The sequence below is a fragment of the Alternaria ventricosa genome (assembly GCF_023758065.1).
Source record: "Alternaria ventricosa strain BMP 2768 chromosome Unknown scaffold_27, whole genome shotgun sequence".
In the NCBI taxonomy this organism is placed as follows: domain Eukaryota; kingdom Fungi; phylum Ascomycota; class Dothideomycetes; order Pleosporales; family Pleosporaceae; genus Alternaria; species Alternaria ventricosa.
Genome location: NW_026055707.1, coordinates 64,370 through 81,053, shown reverse-complemented (window position 1 = coordinate 81,053; position 16,684 = coordinate 64,370). Strand labels below are relative to the sequence as shown.

The following is a 16,684-nucleotide window of genomic DNA, read 5'->3' as shown; positions in this document are numbered from 1 at the left end:
TAAGCTTCAACGGGACGAAGATCAGGTTTTCTCCAGGCGCCACAATGGGGTTTGTGGGTCACTAGTCACGCTTGAAGCTTGACTGGACATGGGCTTGCATTGGCATTCAACTTGGGGGCAGTGGGTTCTTATGTTGCGATTCCCTACTCTGGTCAGAGATTCATCATTACTAAAATTGATAGACTATAATACAGGGCTCCGGTAATCCGTAGAAAACTTAGCTCATGAGCAGTCTCGTAATGGCACTAACATTAAGTGTCCTTAGATCACTGTAATGTTGCCCGGTACCCAAAAATACCACTGGAATGCCTGTCGCGTGCACCATGGACACCAGTGTACCCACCATGTCGCCGACGGTATCGCATTTTGAAATGATAAATCCGTCGAGGTTTCTCCCTACGCCAAAAGAAGCGTTGAAGTTGCGTGCCTGTGCAACAGAGTCTGTGCCGACAAGCGCTTCACCCACCATGAGAATCTTGTCTGGGTTGGCTAGCTTGCCGAATTTCTCAAGGGAAGACATGAGACGTTGGTCGTTGTGTCGGCGACCAGCGGTGTCGATGAGCACTACGTTGAAGCTGTTCTTCGAGGCAAAGGTAACGGCATCCGCTGCAATGTTGGCAGCATCTTTGCCATAGCCCTTTTCGAACAAATCGACCTGACCTCCTTCTCTTTGCGATAGCTCCTTCAATCTATCTACGTGTACGCGGAGTTGCTCCACAGCCCCAGAACGGAAGGTATCCGCTGCTGCGATGAGCACGCGGTGGTGGTTTTGCAACAGGAAAAAGGCGATCTTGGATAGGTTTGTCGATTTTCCGACGCCGTTCACACCGACAATGGAGATCACGTAGGGTCGAGATGTTGTGGCGTTGGTGTGTTGGATTTCGCGGAGGAGGTCTAGGGAGGACGTAGGGGTAAGCATCTTGGTGAGAGCCTTTTCCATGGAGGACTTGAGCGTCGTCTCGATTGCTATTACGATAGTTAGTAGCTGGGTGTGGTAAGGAATAGGCGTGTCAACTGACTGGTAAAGCTGGGAGTCTTCATGCCCACGAGATCGCGCTCGACGCTCTCACATAGCCGCACCGCAGCTTCGAGAGCCACATTCTTGCGAAGGAGGTGCTGTTCCATTCCCTTAAGTGGTTTTGCCAAATCCTCTTTGGTGAGTGTCTTGCCGCCGACCACGTTCCTGAACAGGCCGCCAATGGCACCCAGACTGGACCCGACTAGCCCGCCAGAAGCAGCGGGTGTCTCCTTGTCCTTCTTCGCGTTTTGTGCTGCGATTATCTCGTCCATCTCTTCGTCGAGATCTTTGAGCACGAACTCGCCCTTCTTTGTCTTGTGGCCCCATGTCTCTGGCCGGATCTCCTCAAGCGCCTCGTTCCCAGAGGCGTCGCCCTGGATGTCTGATTGCGAGTAGTCGAGCACGGAGTCGTCCTGTTCTTCGGCCCCGAATTCGCCCCACACTCTGCCCTTCTTGGCTGAGCCCCTGCCCTTCTTCTTGGCTGATGCTTCGTCACCCGATGACACTGGTGCTGAGCTGAATGCCGACGCCTTCTTCTTGTCTCGCCGTGACATCTTCCCTCCAAACGGTCTTGCCTTTCCAGTCAAAAGCTGACTTTGCGCCGGCGTAGTAGGTCTCGAGGTGTCTGGCGTGGGCACTGGTGTTGAATCGGCGCTCGTATCGTACAAGGACTGCTGTGGTTTCTGTAATGCCGTTGGCTTGGGCACGCTTTCGTCGGCGCTGTCGTTATCGGTACTCGATTCGGGAGTCGTGAGCTTAATGCTTGGTGCGCCAGAGTCGCTGGCACCTTCCAAGTCATGCATCTGTCGGTCGAAGTAGGCGCCGAATTTGTCGCAGTTGACCACACTGCTGTGCTCCGTCTTCAGCTGCTCGCCATAGAGGCCGACGAAGAGTGCGCGCACGTTATCGAGGAGCTTGTCGACCCATGTCAGGTGTACTAGACTTTGATATACGGCCTATGGCACGGTCAGCTCTTGCGCATATCTACGTCGCATTGCGCCGTGGTCCTATCTCGACCCATTGACGGAACGAGGACTGCGTTCATACCACAAAGATGAGGCCAAGATCCTTCGCCGCCGTCCACTTCAGAGTATATCCCTCCTTCTTGTATGTAGGTTTGGCGCCGGCATCTTCGGCGTGAGGTTGCACGCGCTCCTCGATGAAGACATCCCGGATTAAACTGTTGATGACGTTTGCACCGACCGGGACATATGTGCGCGACCACAAGACTACGCCGGAGGTAGTCAATATCTCGAAGGTATCCAACATGGCGAGGGTGAAAGGCGGCGGGAAGGTTGCGGAAGAGAGACGTGGTGGTGCGGCGGGCACATGTGGGATATGACGACGGGCCGTGCACGCTCTTGCCAGATGGTCGGAATTCGGAGGTGCCAACGACACCGCAGCTCAAGGCAGAAATTCAACCAACATTGACGGCGACGTGTCCAATTGCGCATCACAAAACTCGGGCTTCTTCGTCTTTTTCATTCTCTTAGACACCTCACTCGCTACACCGACCAGCACCCCGACGCGCAGCCATGCAGCGTCCCAACTACGGCAACCCACCACCGGCGCATTCACCACCTTGTACGTATTAGGACGCGTCCCATCATGCCTCCTGTAGATGCCGTGTACTGACTCCATCAAGTACACCACCCCGTCCCACAACACGTTTCCACAGTCCCCCAGCTACGGTCACCACCTCCCCCGCAACCCCCTTCACAACCCCAGAGCGGATATGGCTACGGGTCACAGGCAGGAGGTATGCCGCCTCAGCAAGGCGGATATGGCGTGCACCCGTCGTTCGGAGGCTTCATCAACGACCCGACTGCTCAGTTAGGGTTTCAGATGGGAAAGAGCGCCGTGGACGCTGGGCAGCACTATATGGAACAGAACGTATGTCCGCACGGCATAGCGCAGGCCTCCCATTCATGACCAGCCTGCTAACAACATTCCAGCTAGGACGCCTTGTCTCAGTATCCGCACTGAAGCACTACTTCAACGTCACAAATTCCTACGTCCTCAACAAACTACGCATCATCCTCTTCCCGTGGTGGCACCGTCCCTGGTCGCGCCAACGGCAACACACGGCCGATCCATCAGCCTCCGCCGCACTACTATACCAACCTCCCCGCGAAGATGTAAACTCACCAGACATGTACATACCCACCATGGCCCTGGTGACCTACATCCTGCTGTCAACACTATTCGCAGGTCTACGCGGCGCCTTCAACCCTGAACTCCTGGGCAAGACCGCTACCGTAGCCATCGCCGTCACCTTACTCGAGATCCTCATCATCCGAACCGGCACCTTCCTCCTCGCCATCAGCAGCTCCTCGCAACTCCTCGACCTCGTCGCATACAGCGGCTACAAGTTCGTCCACGTTATCGTATCTCTGCTCATCACCAACTTGGCCAATTGGATCGGATTCAGTAGCTCGTGGGTCGGCTGGGTCATATTCCTTTACTGCTTCAGCGCGAACTCGTTCTTCTTGTTGAGGAGCCTGAAATACGTGCTGTTGCCTGACAATAAACCACAAGACGCCTTTGGCGCTCCTGCTCCCGTGGGATATCCTCAGGATATCAAGACTGGCCAGAAGTCGAGGAGGACGCAGTTTTTGTTTGTGTATAGCTATGTGGTGCAATTTGGGTTCATGATTTGGTTGAGCAAGGTATGAGTGGGGTACAGAAAGTGGCGTAGTACATCTACGCTGGGGGCGCAGAGGACAACGTTTGTCCCACTCAGCTCATCGAGTGGACTTGAGAATACGCGCAGCCACGCTGTCACTTATTACCATTTTGACGATTTGGGCAAGCGAGGAGTCCACGCGAGGGTAATGGTCGCGTTTGAGGAGTACCATGTATTGTGTATCTATTAGCATCCAGCATCCGCATTCGCATACTCAATGCAGAGAGTCTTATGCGTACTGACTGACATCTATATGTATCTAAATCATGTCGCACACAAGCAACGAAAAAAGAACGCCTATACCCGCTGTAACATCCACTAGCCATGAACACGTGAATACTCCAGTACGCCATACCATACATGCGCCCATACACCATTTTTGAAGAACCCATTCCCTACATCTCTACGAGAATCCCGACATCATTTAACCCACAACAGGAACAATACGCCCCATAGCACGCATATGCCCCATACTCTCCTCATTCTCCCTCTGATAATCCAACACCACCTCACCAAACTGCTCAATCTGGTCCTGTGCCCTCGGCGCTCCGATTAACACAATACCCCTCGGCACCACCACGTCAGCGACCTGGAAACAACCGAAAGTAACGACCTTCTTGATAGCAGGACACGACCGGAAGACGCCTGCTACGATCTCAGTGTCGACGACGGGACAGAAGGAGAGGTTGATCTCGCGGAGATGAGGGTATTCTCTCTTGCCGTCGAAGATTTCTGTGAAAGTAGCGTGGGAGATGTGGCGGCAGGAGGAGATGTCCAGGAATTCGAGGCGCGAGCCAGAATGGGCCATTAGGGCGCGGAAACCGTTGGAGCCGAGACCGATTGGCTCGTCTTCGGGTCCGTCGGGGTTTGTGTTGTCCAGATCGCGGGTTGAGTTGACGTCGATGTAGTGGAGCGGTGGGTTGGTCCAGTCAGTGAAGAGCTTCACGTAGCCGGCGTCGGTGCACTCGTTATTCTCTGTGAAGCGGAACTTGCTGAGATAGTGACACTTGTTGTGGATGGCTTCGAGAACGTCATCGGTAGGCTCTGTTGTGTTGTCTAGGAAATGCTCTAGGCACAGGGTGCGGAGATTATCGCCAACTGAATCGACTAGATGGACGAGCTTCTCGCGGGTAATGGGGTCGTAGAAGCGGAGTGTGAGATGCTTCAGATGCTTCAGGTGTGCAATGGCGTCGATGCTGTCCGGGCCGATCTTCTTGCAGCGCTCAATCTTGAGGCGTTCAAGGTTGGGGCAGAAGGTGGAGAGTGCCTCAACTACGTGGTCGCCGAACGCGGCGTCTAACCACTCAACTTTCAGCGACTTGAGATCTTGGCCCCGAGCAATGAAGAGTTCGATCCATTTGTCGTCGGAGACAAGATTGGCTCCTAGCAGTTGTATCTCTTCCAGCGCCTTTGCCTTCTCGTTCATGTAGTCAATGTTGCTGTCCTTGAACTGGCAGCAGTTGCGCAGTGATAGACGCTTGACATTGGGGCAAACAGCAAATATCTGGTCGTAGTCCTCCGTCTCTAGGTATGCCGCCTCATGAATTGCGATTGACTGCATGTCTGACTGGAGGAACAGCTTCATCGTGTTGGAGTTCATCGCCCGCTTCTTTGAAAAGATCTCGCTGATTCGGTTCATGATACCCTCTGGCATCTCGCCCAGCTCGTCAATGTCCTCCGAATGTTTCGCGAGCTTTTCAATGCACAATTGTTGGAGTGTCTTGGGTCCGCGCTGTGTCATACCGTCAAGGCGGTTGCTCTCAATCTTCCTTCTACCCTTTCGCACGACGGGCTTAGCCAATTTCTTCTCTGACTTTGCATCTTTGACCATCTCTTTTCCACACGGTGTACACAGGAGCCCACCATCTGGACCGGCTTTGCTGTAGGGTGTGACGGTAAATCGCTTGTCGCAAATTTCGCAGTTCTCCAATTGGCCAGGGAGTGGCTTCGCCTTCTTGTACATGTCCATGACATCTTCAAAGTCGGATTCATCGTCTGAGCCCTTCTTCTTGCTCTTCTTCTTTGATGCCTTCTTCGCCGCCTTGCCCTTCTTGATCTTCGCTATGGCCTCATCTTGGTTGCGTTTACGTTTGCGGGTGCGCTCGGCTGCCATTGCAGAGGATTCGGCTTGTAGGTCCTCCTCGATTTCTTCGTCATCTTCACCAGCATTTGAAGGTCCCTCGCCATTATCTCCTGCTTCTGCTGCGTCTCGCTCGGCTTGTTGACGGCGCTGTTCGTACGAATCGCGAATCTCTGCTGCAGAGATGTTGTTCGCCTGATAATGAGGTATTAGCGAGTGTCCCTCTCAAGCCTCGCCCATTGAGGTTTGCGCGGCCGCTATCGAGCAAGAACCCAGCCGCTTTCGATCTCCATGTCGCAAGTCTCGAATGTTGGGCATGCTTGTCCCCAGAACAGATGTCACTCACCGCCAGAAAATCTGTCAAGGCAGAGTGCGGCCCTCGAATGCCTGCGCCTCTAGGTCGTCGTCCGCTCCTGTCGCCACTCATTAGTCTTGCGCGCTCATTGATTCGAATGGCGAATCTTGACTTGCATGATGCCTGTATCTATTTCTTACTGTAAGAGCGATTGAAACGAAAGTGACTTGAAAGAAAGGTGTTGCGGTTCAGTCGTGGTGGTGCGACTGCGCTGGGTGTGAGTGGGGTGGGACATGCGCAGGAAGGCGCGTTGGGGCGGCGGCGCGTAATCACGTGGTGGCGATTAGTCGCTTTTTCCGGATTAGTCTACCCCTGACGGCATTTCTTTCACCGTCACCATAGTCGTGCGATAGGGCTATCCATAACGCTATCGATTCAGGAATTCAACTTTTGTAGTCCTATGTACGTCCCTCCGGTGGGACAGCACGTGGTAGACCATTCGCTGTCATGACCACAGCTAAATCATATCATCCAAGTACACATCAAACGCCAATCCAATCCAAACTCCCGCATCCCCTCGCAGAACAGGATCTTGTCCGTTGTGCATACTTGTCAACCTCTGTCATCTCCATATACCGAGGCCAAGTGACTAGATGACTGTGTCGTCGTCACTGTCATCATCGTCCTCGTCTTCTTCGTCTTCCTCCTCATCCGAGTCCCAAGCATCGACAGTGGATCCTGTCTGTCGGACAGTATCACCCATAGGCATCTATGACATGGTCAGTATTGTTTTTGCTAAGACTCATGATCCTAAGGATTCTTCGTTAAACATACCATAGGAGGACCTCGGGGAGCAGCACGAATCTTGGCCCATCCGTTGGGGCGGATCTCCGAAGTGTCAGATCGCTCAGCCACGCTGGAGGTAAAAGTGTGGGACGAGCCGGTGACGGAGGAAGTCGAGCGACGATAGGCGTTGGGGTTGAAGCCTGAGCTCGCACTAGGAGCCGCATTGGACTGGGTGTGCCAGGACTTGGTGCGGACCTCGCTCCAGCTGTCGGTGTTGGCGTTCCCATGGCCAGCCGGGTAGGAGTATTCGGTGTCGATGAGGCTCTCGTCTGCTGAGCCGTTGATGGACATGGCCTTCTGGAAGCCAGCCGACAGCGCAATACCTCCGTCTTCAATATCCTTGCGCTCGGTTCGTCGGTTGATGCCGTTAACAGTCTTCCACTCATCGTCTCCCTATAGAGGTCAGTAAGCCGCCACATACAGCCGTTGTGGAAACCCACATAAGTAGAAGATGTTTCACTCGTAGCTGCGGACCAGTACTCGGGAAACTGGCCCTGGGAGTGGTCGGGCGGAACGAAGGACCTAGTCGGATCCTCATAGCGGTCTCCGTCAACGGCCTCATCAGCAAGCTGAAGCTCAACACACTTGAAGCATTTGGCAGTGTCGGGTTTGGCGCGCTGAGACTTCGCAAACTCCTCCAAGCCCTTCGTCTTGCCACACATGGTGCACTCGATCTCGACCTTCTGCTGCCCAGTGCAACTGTGGCAGTTGATGGGCTTGGTGATCTTGCTTGAGGTTTTGATTTGGTGTCGCGCATCGGTCAGCTGCTTGGTGGAATACTTGACTTGAGGGAGGTTCTTGTGGCACCGGCCGCATTTGATCTTCATGGGAAGCGGGATACCCTGGAGCCTGGGAAGACTAGTTAGCAGCGCGTCAAATTGAACAACGACTGGGTTGTTTCAATAGTAGTCATGCTGTCTTTGGCATTTCCGGTCAATGTTATCTGTACGTACCTGTCAATCTCGTCCTGGTTGTAAGCGTGCACATTGCGGCGGCCTCCCATCGTTGGCAACTGGTGTTGTAGAGGAGTACGTGAAGTATGAGAACGAGAGAGTGCAATGAGGTTCATGAGAGACCCTGAGACCCTGTACAACGGTGGGAATAAGAGAGGGATGCCTAAGCGAAGCCTAAGGATACACGTTGTTTGTTTGGGCCGAACTCAAGGTGAAGGCAGGAGCCAGTGAGAGAAGCTGCAGCTGCCCAACACATGCGTAGCATGTGATACTGCGATCTCGGCGCTGAGTAGCAGTCATCGTCTGGAGTCCTGTACAAATACCTGAGCATACACACTGAGCACACAGCCTTGAAGCTGTCTAAACCTCTGCTACATCTCCAGGGTTTCCAGGCCCCTCAATCTTTTCCCAATCTCTCTTTAACTACTGCCATGGGTCGTAAGGGACAATCTGGGAAGCCATCAGAGGCCAGAAAGGCTAAAATGCGTGCCCGCGCTGCTGCGCACCAGCTTCGACAAGCTCAAGCAGCAGCTGACGCTCAAGCTCAAGCAGCCGCTCAACCCTTACCTCAGCTTCAAATGTCGAGCAATGCCGAGGCGATGGACCTTACATCAAGCACCGATAAACAGACAAAGGGTACATTCGGTTCCAACGTCACCTCTACCTCCAGTACGAACCTTGGAAACCCCGAGAGGAAGGATGTCGGCACACAAACATAACTCGTGCGGAGGCACAAAGTGAATGTCACGCTGAGATGCTACTGCTTGCAATGCCTAATCAAGATAATCTAGATGACCCGGCCTAAGGACTTCGACGGATATCAGCGGGGATAGTGTTGGATTTCACGTGAAATCAGCGAAACAGAAGTTTAGCAATGCTGAGAGAGGCGTGGAGTTTGGGTTGTGCATCACTAGTGTCGCCAAGATTTCGAAGCGGTGAATGCCGGCAGAAATAATTCTAGGATTGGGGCATTCGCGACCAGGAACCTTTTGCGCATACTCTCTCAGCGAATACGTGCAGGCAATTCCTCAATCACAAAACTAGCTTACGAAGCGGATCGAAGTTCCCCTGTCGCAAAAAGGCTGCCAGCCACCGCAACTGCATTATGGCCACCGAACGCGGCTCCAAGCCCAGCACAGCGCAACCGCGGCGCAAGTCGCAAAACGCAGCGCCCATAGACGACGAAGACACCCGCGCGATCGCAGAATTCACCGAATCAGCCACAAAACAATATGGGCGCGGCGACCGCATACGGCCGAAAACAGTCAAGGACAAGAAGCTGCGGAGAAACATCACATCGCTTGAGGCGAAGAACAAGCAGGCGGCGATAGAAGCGAAGAATGTCGAAGTTCTGCTCGAGAACAACCCAGGACTGTTGGAAACCGAGAATGAGCTGGAAAGGACATACAAGGTGCGACAAGACGAGATCAAGCGGGAAGTTGGTCTGGAGACAGCAAAGAAAGGCTTCGAATTGAAATTGGACGGTCTGGGTCCTTACGACGTATGCGAGTACAGTCGCAACGGCCGTGACTTGTTGATCGCAGGCAGGAAAGGACATGTCGCGACCTTTGACTGGCGAGACGGAAAGGTCGGCTGCGAACTCCAGCTCAACGAGACGGTGCGAGACGCGCGATGGCTGCACACGAGCAACCAGAAGAACTTTGCGGTCGCGCAGAAGAACTGTGTCTACATCTACTCGGGCGACGGCGTGGAGATGCACAAGCTTAAGAACCACTCCGAAGCAACACACCTCGAATACCTCCCCTACCACTTCCTCCTCGCCTCGGTATCGACCGCGGGTATAATACGATACACCGATGTTTCGACAGGACAATCCCTACCACAACTATACACAAAACTCGGCCCTGCGACAGCTTTCGCACAGAATTCACACAACGCCATCCTGCACGTCGGCCACCAAAAAGGTCTCGTAACACTCTGGTCGCCCAACAGCGCCACACCCCTCGTCAAACTCCTCCCACATCGCGGCCCCGTTCGAAGCATCGCAGTCGACAGATCAGGAACATACATGGTCAGCACATCCCAAGACCGACGCATGTCCGTCTGGGACGTCCGCATGTTCAAGGAAATGTACCAAACCCACCTCCGCGTCCCGGGCACCACGCTCTCCATCTCCGACCGCAACCTCACAGCCGTCGGCTACGGCACACAGACCTCCATCTACAAAGACGACATTTTCCGCCGCAACCCCGAAGACGCCGCACCCCCCATCATGCCGTACATGGGCTGGGGCGGCGAAGGCCTAAACGTCAGCCGCGTGCGCTTCTGCCCCTTCGAAGACGTCCTCGGCATATCGCACGACAAAGGCTTCTCCTCCATCATCGTGCCCGGCGCCGGAGAAGCCAACCCCGACACCCTCGAGCCCGGCACCAACCCCTACGAAACCTCCAAGCAGCGCCGCGAAACAGAAGTGCATGCCCTGCTTGAGAAGATCCAACCCGAGATGATTGCGCTCGACCCCAATTTCGTCGGTAACCTCGATCTCGCGTCTAATGAAGAGCGGCAACGGGAGTACCGCGCTGCGAGGGGCGAGAAGGAGCCGGATAAGGTGGATATGTTGAAGAAGAGGGGGAAGGGTAGAAATTCGGCGCTGAGGAGGTATTTGAGGAAGAGTGGGACGAAGAATGTGGTTGATGAGGAGAAGGAGAGGGCGAGGGAGGCGTTGAAGAATATGCAGAAGAGGCAGATTGAGAGGAAGGAGAGGTTGAAGAAGGATTATGGACCCGCGCTTGAGAGGTTTGCTAGGAAGTGAGTCTGGGGAGAATTGGCTTGATGCTGTTTCAAACTTCATGTTGGCGTTGGCGGTGAAAAGTACGAATCTTTATCAGCATTTCACGGCGTTTATTTCACGGATCTGCTTCACACATAGTTGACCGAGGGACTGACTTCGTAGAGAACGAACAACAAAACTCCATACCCATTTTAACCTATCTAAAACCCCATGATATCATAAAAGTCATTGACGCGTCGTAAGCCTCTAAGCAGCTTGTTCCATCTCACCTGCCTGGTCCAGCTCACCCCTCCACGCTCTCGCGCCTCTCGGGTAGACCCTCTTGTACAAACTAACAGCAACAGCATCCATAGGGCTGATCTTGCCATCGAAAGTAGCCTTGAAGTATCCGTGCGTACCCAAACTCTCCTTGATAAAACCGCTCCTTCCGCGCTTCGTCCACAGCGGTAAGCTCTTGAACCACTTGACGTCGCCGTCGTTGAAGAACATGTAACGCACTGTGACGACGCGCTTGTTGATCTTGTAAGGGTGGCCTGTTAGGATGATGCGCTTGGCGATGATGCGGTTGGTGGAGGGCGGGAGAGATGTTCCGGTCGCGATTAGACGAAGGGAGGAGGGGTGGTCGGGAGAGGGCGTTGTGCGGGTGAAGTAGAGGAGAGGGACGTTGCCCCAGGTTAGCGGTCCGATGAAAGATGCAATGGCCGATTGGCCGGGGTGGAGGAAGCGGGAGAATTTGTGCACGTTGTTCGGTGTGTTGCCGGCGTGGGAGAAGAGCTGGATGCTGTTAGTATTGAGGGATAGAAAAGAGGCTTGAGGTGACTTACAGGGTTGATTACTATCCTCCTTGGTCCGCACTGCACGATCATCTCGGTCTTCGACTTGATCGGGCCATCATGCTCAGAGCTGAGCAGTATGCTGTAGTTGGCGGCTGTGCGCTTGTGCTCGTGTCTCAGGAGTGAGAACATGGCCATTGGTCGTGACTGCGTCTCCTGGAATTGTAGCGGGACACCGCGAATGTGAACGCTGACCCGAGTTCCGGGCTTGACACCGCCAGCCCAGGCTTCGCGCATGAACTTGGTGGCTGTGCGCTTGTAGTCGGAAATGTCGAGCAACCGCTGCCACTCTTCCGGCTCGTATGGCCGATCCTCTTCTGTCTCCCATGTGCTGTTTCTCAGACTCTTCAGTCCTCGGTAGCGAATGAGACGCTCTCGCGCATTCACGTTGGGGTGTAGTTCGATCTCGTCAGGGAACTCGAGATCTTCGTCCTCTTCTGTCTTCCTAGACTTCCGGTACTCCTCGATCTGTGCGGCCTCGTCCTCTGGTGATGGATCTAGGAACATCTCCGATTGTGGGTATTCTGAAGGAGCGCCCTCGGTCATAGCTTTGCCATCGACGTCCATTCCCTCTACACCATCTGCAGGGTGCGCAGGCTGGCTCTGGGCGTCTTCGTCAACTTCCATGTCGTCGAAGTCTTCCAGATCCGAGCCCGAGTCGGACATGTCGTCGAGATACCATGCTGACTGGTATTCACTTGTGCCTTTTGGTAGCCGCCTCTTTTTGGCCGGCGCGACCTCCTCCTCTTCATCTGAGAAATAGTGGTGGTCGTCTAGCAAAACACCCTTGCGCTCAGAAGGCGCAATAGACGTGGCGTAATTGGTCACGTCGTCCATGATTGTTTCCTCGGGTGCGAGATCTGCTAGGTCGTCTTGGTCTTCTGTGGGACGCTCTAGGATGCCATCGCCTTCTGTGTCAACAGCCATCTCTTCCTCTTTGTGCTTCTTCCTTGTCTCTAGTGGGGCGGCTACGATTTTGTCGACCTGGAAGTCACCCCAGTCTCCCACTTGCACCAGCCTGTCGGCCTTCAACCCAAGCCCGCGTACTACACCGGTAATGACAACATCGCCAGTGCCGTCCGCGTTGACGGCCGACTTGCCTCCAGGCCACGCGATATCCTCAATGAACATGTAGCTCCTTTGGTCCCTCCACCTGACACCCTTTGTGGTAGTTGTGCATAGCGATCGAACGAGGTTTGCGGCTTCTTGGCGGTTGTCGAGAGAGTAGACGCGCTCGGTCGCGGGTAGCCAGTGGGTGATGTACGACTTGAGCGACGAAACGACTGAAGGCCTGGCCTTGGCGGGCTCGACCTTGTCCAGTCCTTGCACGACTGTGAAGGTGTTTGAAATGCCCTGGCTTTCAACCGACTTCATAATCAACTCGCCCTTTGCGTCGACCTCTTCGTGCGCCGACAGAATGAAGACGACAAAATCGGCGACGCGGCAGGCGTCGAGAGCGGCCAGCAGATCCCTCTTGACGATCAAATATTGCACCTTTTGCTTGAAACGGTCGACGCTTGTGCGAGTCCATCCTGCCTCGGGAACCTCCTCTTCAATGTCCAGGCTGGCGTTCAGGCTGCGAACAGCTTCGGCGGTAGAGACGTCCGAGCATAGCGGGATGAGAGCGGTGATCCTCGGCGCACCGTCCTTGCCGGCGAACACGTTGGACGACTTTGCGTGCTCGTGGTCCTTGTTGATGCGCATCTGCTTGGCGCGGTTGCGGCGGTCGAACTTGCTCATGACTTGCTGGTGGGGGGTCTTGCGGCTGCCGAATTCGAACGAGAGGGAGTTGACCTTGCCTAGAAGAAACAGTCAGCAGCGTTGGGCGCGGTGGCGGGGAAGGAGCGACTGACCCTTGCTCTGCTCCTTCAGCGCGCCTTTGGTGGCATGGCGGGACTTGAAGCCCTTCTTGTCCTTCTTGGTCGTGCTCCGGTGGTGGTGCGCTGTCGCAGCCATGGGCGCCATATTGTTGCCGCTGCCACCTGATTTAAATCGGAAAGGAATCGACGCCACCTTGACTATGCGATGTCAGGACTCTGCGCTGCACAGTCTGGTGGGTGGTGGAGAGTGGGACGGCGATAATTTTGTTAATCGATAAGCCAGTAATTTTGGCTCCTCGGCTGTGGCGTCATGCAGCACACCCCTGCCACCCTGCATTCACCCCTCGCCTTCTGCCCAGGTGCTTTCACATGCCCAACTCCATCTCATACCTCCACCAATTTCACTTCAGCGATTCATTCATTATTTCGATGCAGCAGTGGACCAACTTAAACCTCACTGACCATGTTTCCAAGCTGATCACACCTTCAGCCTTCTCTACTAACCGACAGACTTTGCTAGAAGCAATCGACGCATCGGTCTACTGTGAATGGCACTCACGGTTGAGGCAAGCTTAATAGTACCATCATCATCGACCCTGAATATGTGATTCAGACTTTCTCAACAAATCATCCGCTGAGATGCCAGAAGTCGCGCAATACATCGCTGTGGATAGCCAGTCAGACGACCAACGACTCCGCTTTGGACCCCTACAGGTCACAACTTGACGATGGTTACGTTGTTCGATGTAAGGAAGTTCAAAAGGGTCTCAGAGGCACCCTCGTGATTGTGATTCCCCTTTCTCCATTCCTCTTTGTCAAACCTGCGAACAATCGCACTCGGTATCAGCGTCGTCTTTCTCGCTATCCTCATCAGCATTCATTTCGTCACAGGGCTTCGTAATGCCGGAACTGTCTCAGGAGGGTGTAGGCAACCTGAGCGCAGGGCAACCAAAACGAACGTACAGCGCAAGCCATCGCCCTCCCATCACACCACGTAATTCGATCGAAACCTCCCACCACCCCTTGGAGTCTTATCCCTTCGGACCAGAGCAAATCTTAGGCCACGATACAAACTTGGAACTTCCTCAAGACAAGCCTGCCGCAGTCGATCTCCTTGTCCGCCTTCTCGTCGACATCCTGGTATACAGCTACGACGTCGACTTTCACGAGCTCCATTATGCGCTCGCTGCATGTTCGCCCAAACTGTCCACCACGAACCTCTCCGCGCGGAATACCAGCCTTTTGACCTTCCAAGGAACGCGCGTAGTTCTCGAATACGCTGATGTCATCCACAAAGCGTGTGAGACTGTCGTCGACAACACGCAAAGCCTGCTAAAGGATAGCGACCGCGACTTCATCAGCACCTTCATTATGGAACCAGCACGAGCCATTGGAGTTGACATCGCTTACGTCTTTGAGCAGCTGTACGCTTTCCGGATGCACAGGTGTGAAGGTGGAAATCATCACAAGACATTACTCTACACCAAGCCGTCCTTCTGGACCCGGGGTCGCGGTCTCCTGCCGGGGAAACTGGGTATGGACAAGAGTCAGAAGTTGCTTGCACGTCGACTCGTCTCTGACGATATGGTTGTCGCCCAGCTTGGGACAAGGTCGTGCGAAGCGCTTCGGCTAGTGCTCGGCAAGGCAATCAAAGATTACAACCACAAGCATTGCAAATACGGCATGGCCAAAATCAATCGAGAGGTCTATGCCGAGCCAAAGTTTATCGCTTTGAAGAAAGAGCTCAAGTGGAGAGATTTCGTCTTTACAAAACACCTCCGCGATGAACAGCAGGCTGCGATGGCGAGTGGTCAGTCGGATTTCAGAGCCAGCAACCAGGCGGAACCTAGGACTAGTAGCCGATTTCTTGATGTACCACGACGAAACAGCGAGCACCTACGCAGACCAAGCTCTCTTCATGATCTACCCAGCATACGCGAACGGCCTGAGAGGCCCCCGAGGCCACTGTCTACGTCCAACATACGCTTAGGTTCACTTCGATCAAGGCCGGCGCGGCCGGGACTGTGGACCAACTATTAGTGATCTGTGTGGATGTCGAGGCACATCTACCTATCGGAGGCATCTCAGGGAAAGCAATGAAAAAAGGAACACGATGAGTGGCACACCGATAGCAAAATCTAGTCCGGAAAATAGAGCAAGTAACCTAGATAGCTCGTTGCGAAGCGAATTTACAGAAAAGATCTCTAAGAAAAAGCCTCGAAGATGACATACCCACTACCCCATCCCCGCCACCCTAATCCCAAAACGCCACAACCCTCGCCTCAATACTCTCCCTCGCCTCCTCCCCCTCACTCCCCTCAACCCTAAACGCCGTATGCGGACACCTCCACCCCCTCTCCTCCCTCTTCGAATCCAACCCCTTGAACACAACCATCTCCCACGGCTGCATCCCACTCATATACCACCACTCATGCCCTTTCCCCACCCCCTCTTCCATCCCTATCCCCTCATCCTCCTTCTTCCCTTCCAACGCCCCACAACTCAAAACATAATTCTCACTCCTATTCCCCGTGCGACTAAACTCCCTCAACCTAACCTGATAATCGGCATCAGGCACCGTATTCGCGTCGCACACGGCCAGCGGGTCCCTTTTCACAGTCTTCAATGGGCGCCAGCAGTTTAGGAAGGCGTAGCGCGTGGATGTTGTGAAGAGATTGTTGATGTGAGCGGGCAACGAGAGTTCAGTCAGTGTACCGGTGAGTGCGGACGCGGAGCCCGCGTAGTCGACGTGGGGGTGGCCCGAGGGGATGTCTTGCCATCGGCCGAGGGCGTCTTGGATGCCCTTTGCGGAGGGGGAGGTGTGTGCGCGGATTACGTGGTTGAAGACGTGGACGGTTGGGGCACCGGTTCTGGGGGTGTTAGTCTTCTGTGCTTCCGTGCTTCTGTGTGCTGATGTCTGTTATGGAGGATGGGGGGTAAGGGTTCATACAATTTCCTCACTACTTCTTCCAACTCAGGGTAGTATTCTCGTTTTACGTCTTCTTCGCTGCTGTGCCGGTCGACTCTCTGCTTTTGTGGTAGTGTGACGAATGTGAAGCCGTTGACGTCTAGGTCGAATGTCTTCTTCGCTTTTCGTACGTCGCGGATGAGCATCGGGCGGGTGTATTCATCTTTGTCGTCGAGGTATTTGACTTTCCATTCCGATTTGGGGATGGGGATGCCGGTGGCAGGGAAGTAGTTTATGTTGGCGATGACATCGGTGTTGTGTGAATCTTGTTGCATGGTGACTTTATTCAAGCAGATGTTCGGTTCTAACGATTGTCTTGGAAGTAAGATGCGAGTTAGTTAAAGCGAATTCAGATCTATTCAACAGCATATGGTTCATTGCGATGGGAACGCGGATCCGCTGGCCAGATGAAGTGGGGTAAGCACATGCGAAC

General features: G+C 54.1%; 8 protein-coding genes across 8 annotated transcripts; 3 read left to right on the top strand and 5 right to left on the bottom strand.

Annotated features, from left to right (window-relative positions):
- Positions 1 to 217: 217 nt before the first annotated feature.
- Positions 218 to 2,287, bottom strand: J4E93_010144 (uncharacterized protein; the record flags this gene model as incomplete). Its single annotated transcript, XM_049348029.1, has 3 exons — positions 218 to 966; positions 1,020 to 1,974; positions 2,066 to 2,287. The coding sequence occupies 3 exons, from the start codon at positions 2,285 to 2,287 to the stop codon at positions 218 to 220; spliced, it is 1,926 nt and encodes a 641-aa protein (XP_049194762.1).
- Positions 2,288 to 2,553: 266 nt separating this feature from the next.
- J4E93_010143 (uncharacterized protein) lies at positions 2,554 to 3,693 on the top strand (the record flags this gene model as incomplete). The annotated part of the gene is made up of 3 exons (XM_049348028.1): positions 2,554 to 2,602; positions 2,664 to 2,911; positions 2,974 to 3,693. 3 exons carry the CDS (start codon positions 2,554 to 2,556, stop codon positions 3,691 to 3,693), a joined length of 1,017 nt encoding a protein of 338 aa, XP_049194761.1.
- Positions 3,694 to 4,128: 435 nt separating this feature from the next.
- J4E93_010142 (uncharacterized protein) lies at positions 4,129 to 6,211 on the bottom strand (the record flags this gene model as incomplete). Its single annotated transcript, XM_049348027.1, has 2 exons — positions 4,129 to 5,979; positions 6,131 to 6,211. The coding sequence occupies 2 exons, from the start codon at positions 6,209 to 6,211 to the stop codon at positions 4,129 to 4,131; spliced, it is 1,932 nt and encodes a 643-aa protein (XP_049194760.1).
- A 517-nt stretch (positions 6,212 to 6,728) lies between these two features.
- On the bottom strand, positions 6,729 to 7,928 carry J4E93_010141 (uncharacterized protein; the record flags this gene model as incomplete). The annotated part of the gene is made up of 4 exons (XM_049348026.1): positions 6,729 to 6,848; positions 6,914 to 7,318; positions 7,366 to 7,774; positions 7,879 to 7,928. 4 exons carry the CDS (start codon positions 7,926 to 7,928, stop codon positions 6,729 to 6,731), a joined length of 984 nt encoding a protein of 327 aa, XP_049194759.1.
- Positions 7,929 to 8,983: 1,055 nt separating this feature from the next.
- J4E93_010140 (uncharacterized protein) lies at positions 8,984 to 10,651 on the top strand (the record flags this gene model as incomplete). The annotated part of the gene is made up of 1 exon (XM_049348025.1): positions 8,984 to 10,651. One exon carries the CDS (start codon positions 8,984 to 8,986, stop codon positions 10,649 to 10,651), a length of 1,668 nt encoding a protein of 555 aa, XP_049194758.1.
- A 225-nt stretch (positions 10,652 to 10,876) lies between these two features.
- J4E93_010139 (uncharacterized protein) lies at positions 10,877 to 13,428 on the bottom strand (the record flags this gene model as incomplete). Its single annotated transcript, XM_049348024.1, has 3 exons — positions 10,877 to 11,404; positions 11,455 to 13,262; positions 13,317 to 13,428. 3 exons carry the CDS (start codon positions 13,426 to 13,428, stop codon positions 10,877 to 10,879), a joined length of 2,448 nt encoding a protein of 815 aa, XP_049194757.1.
- Positions 13,429 to 14,183: 755 nt separating this feature from the next.
- J4E93_010138 (uncharacterized protein) lies at positions 14,184 to 15,273 on the top strand (the record flags this gene model as incomplete). The annotated part of the gene is made up of 2 exons (XM_049348023.1): positions 14,184 to 15,093; positions 15,140 to 15,273. 2 exons carry the CDS (start codon positions 14,184 to 14,186, stop codon positions 15,271 to 15,273), a joined length of 1,044 nt encoding a protein of 347 aa, XP_049194756.1.
- Positions 15,274 to 15,537: 264 nt separating this feature from the next.
- On the bottom strand, positions 15,538 to 16,526 carry J4E93_010137 (uncharacterized protein; the record flags this gene model as incomplete). The annotated part of the gene is made up of 2 exons (XM_049348022.1): positions 15,538 to 16,153; positions 16,234 to 16,526. 2 exons carry the CDS (start codon positions 16,524 to 16,526, stop codon positions 15,538 to 15,540), a joined length of 909 nt encoding a protein of 302 aa, XP_049194755.1.
- Positions 16,527 to 16,684: the final 158 nt, after the last annotated feature.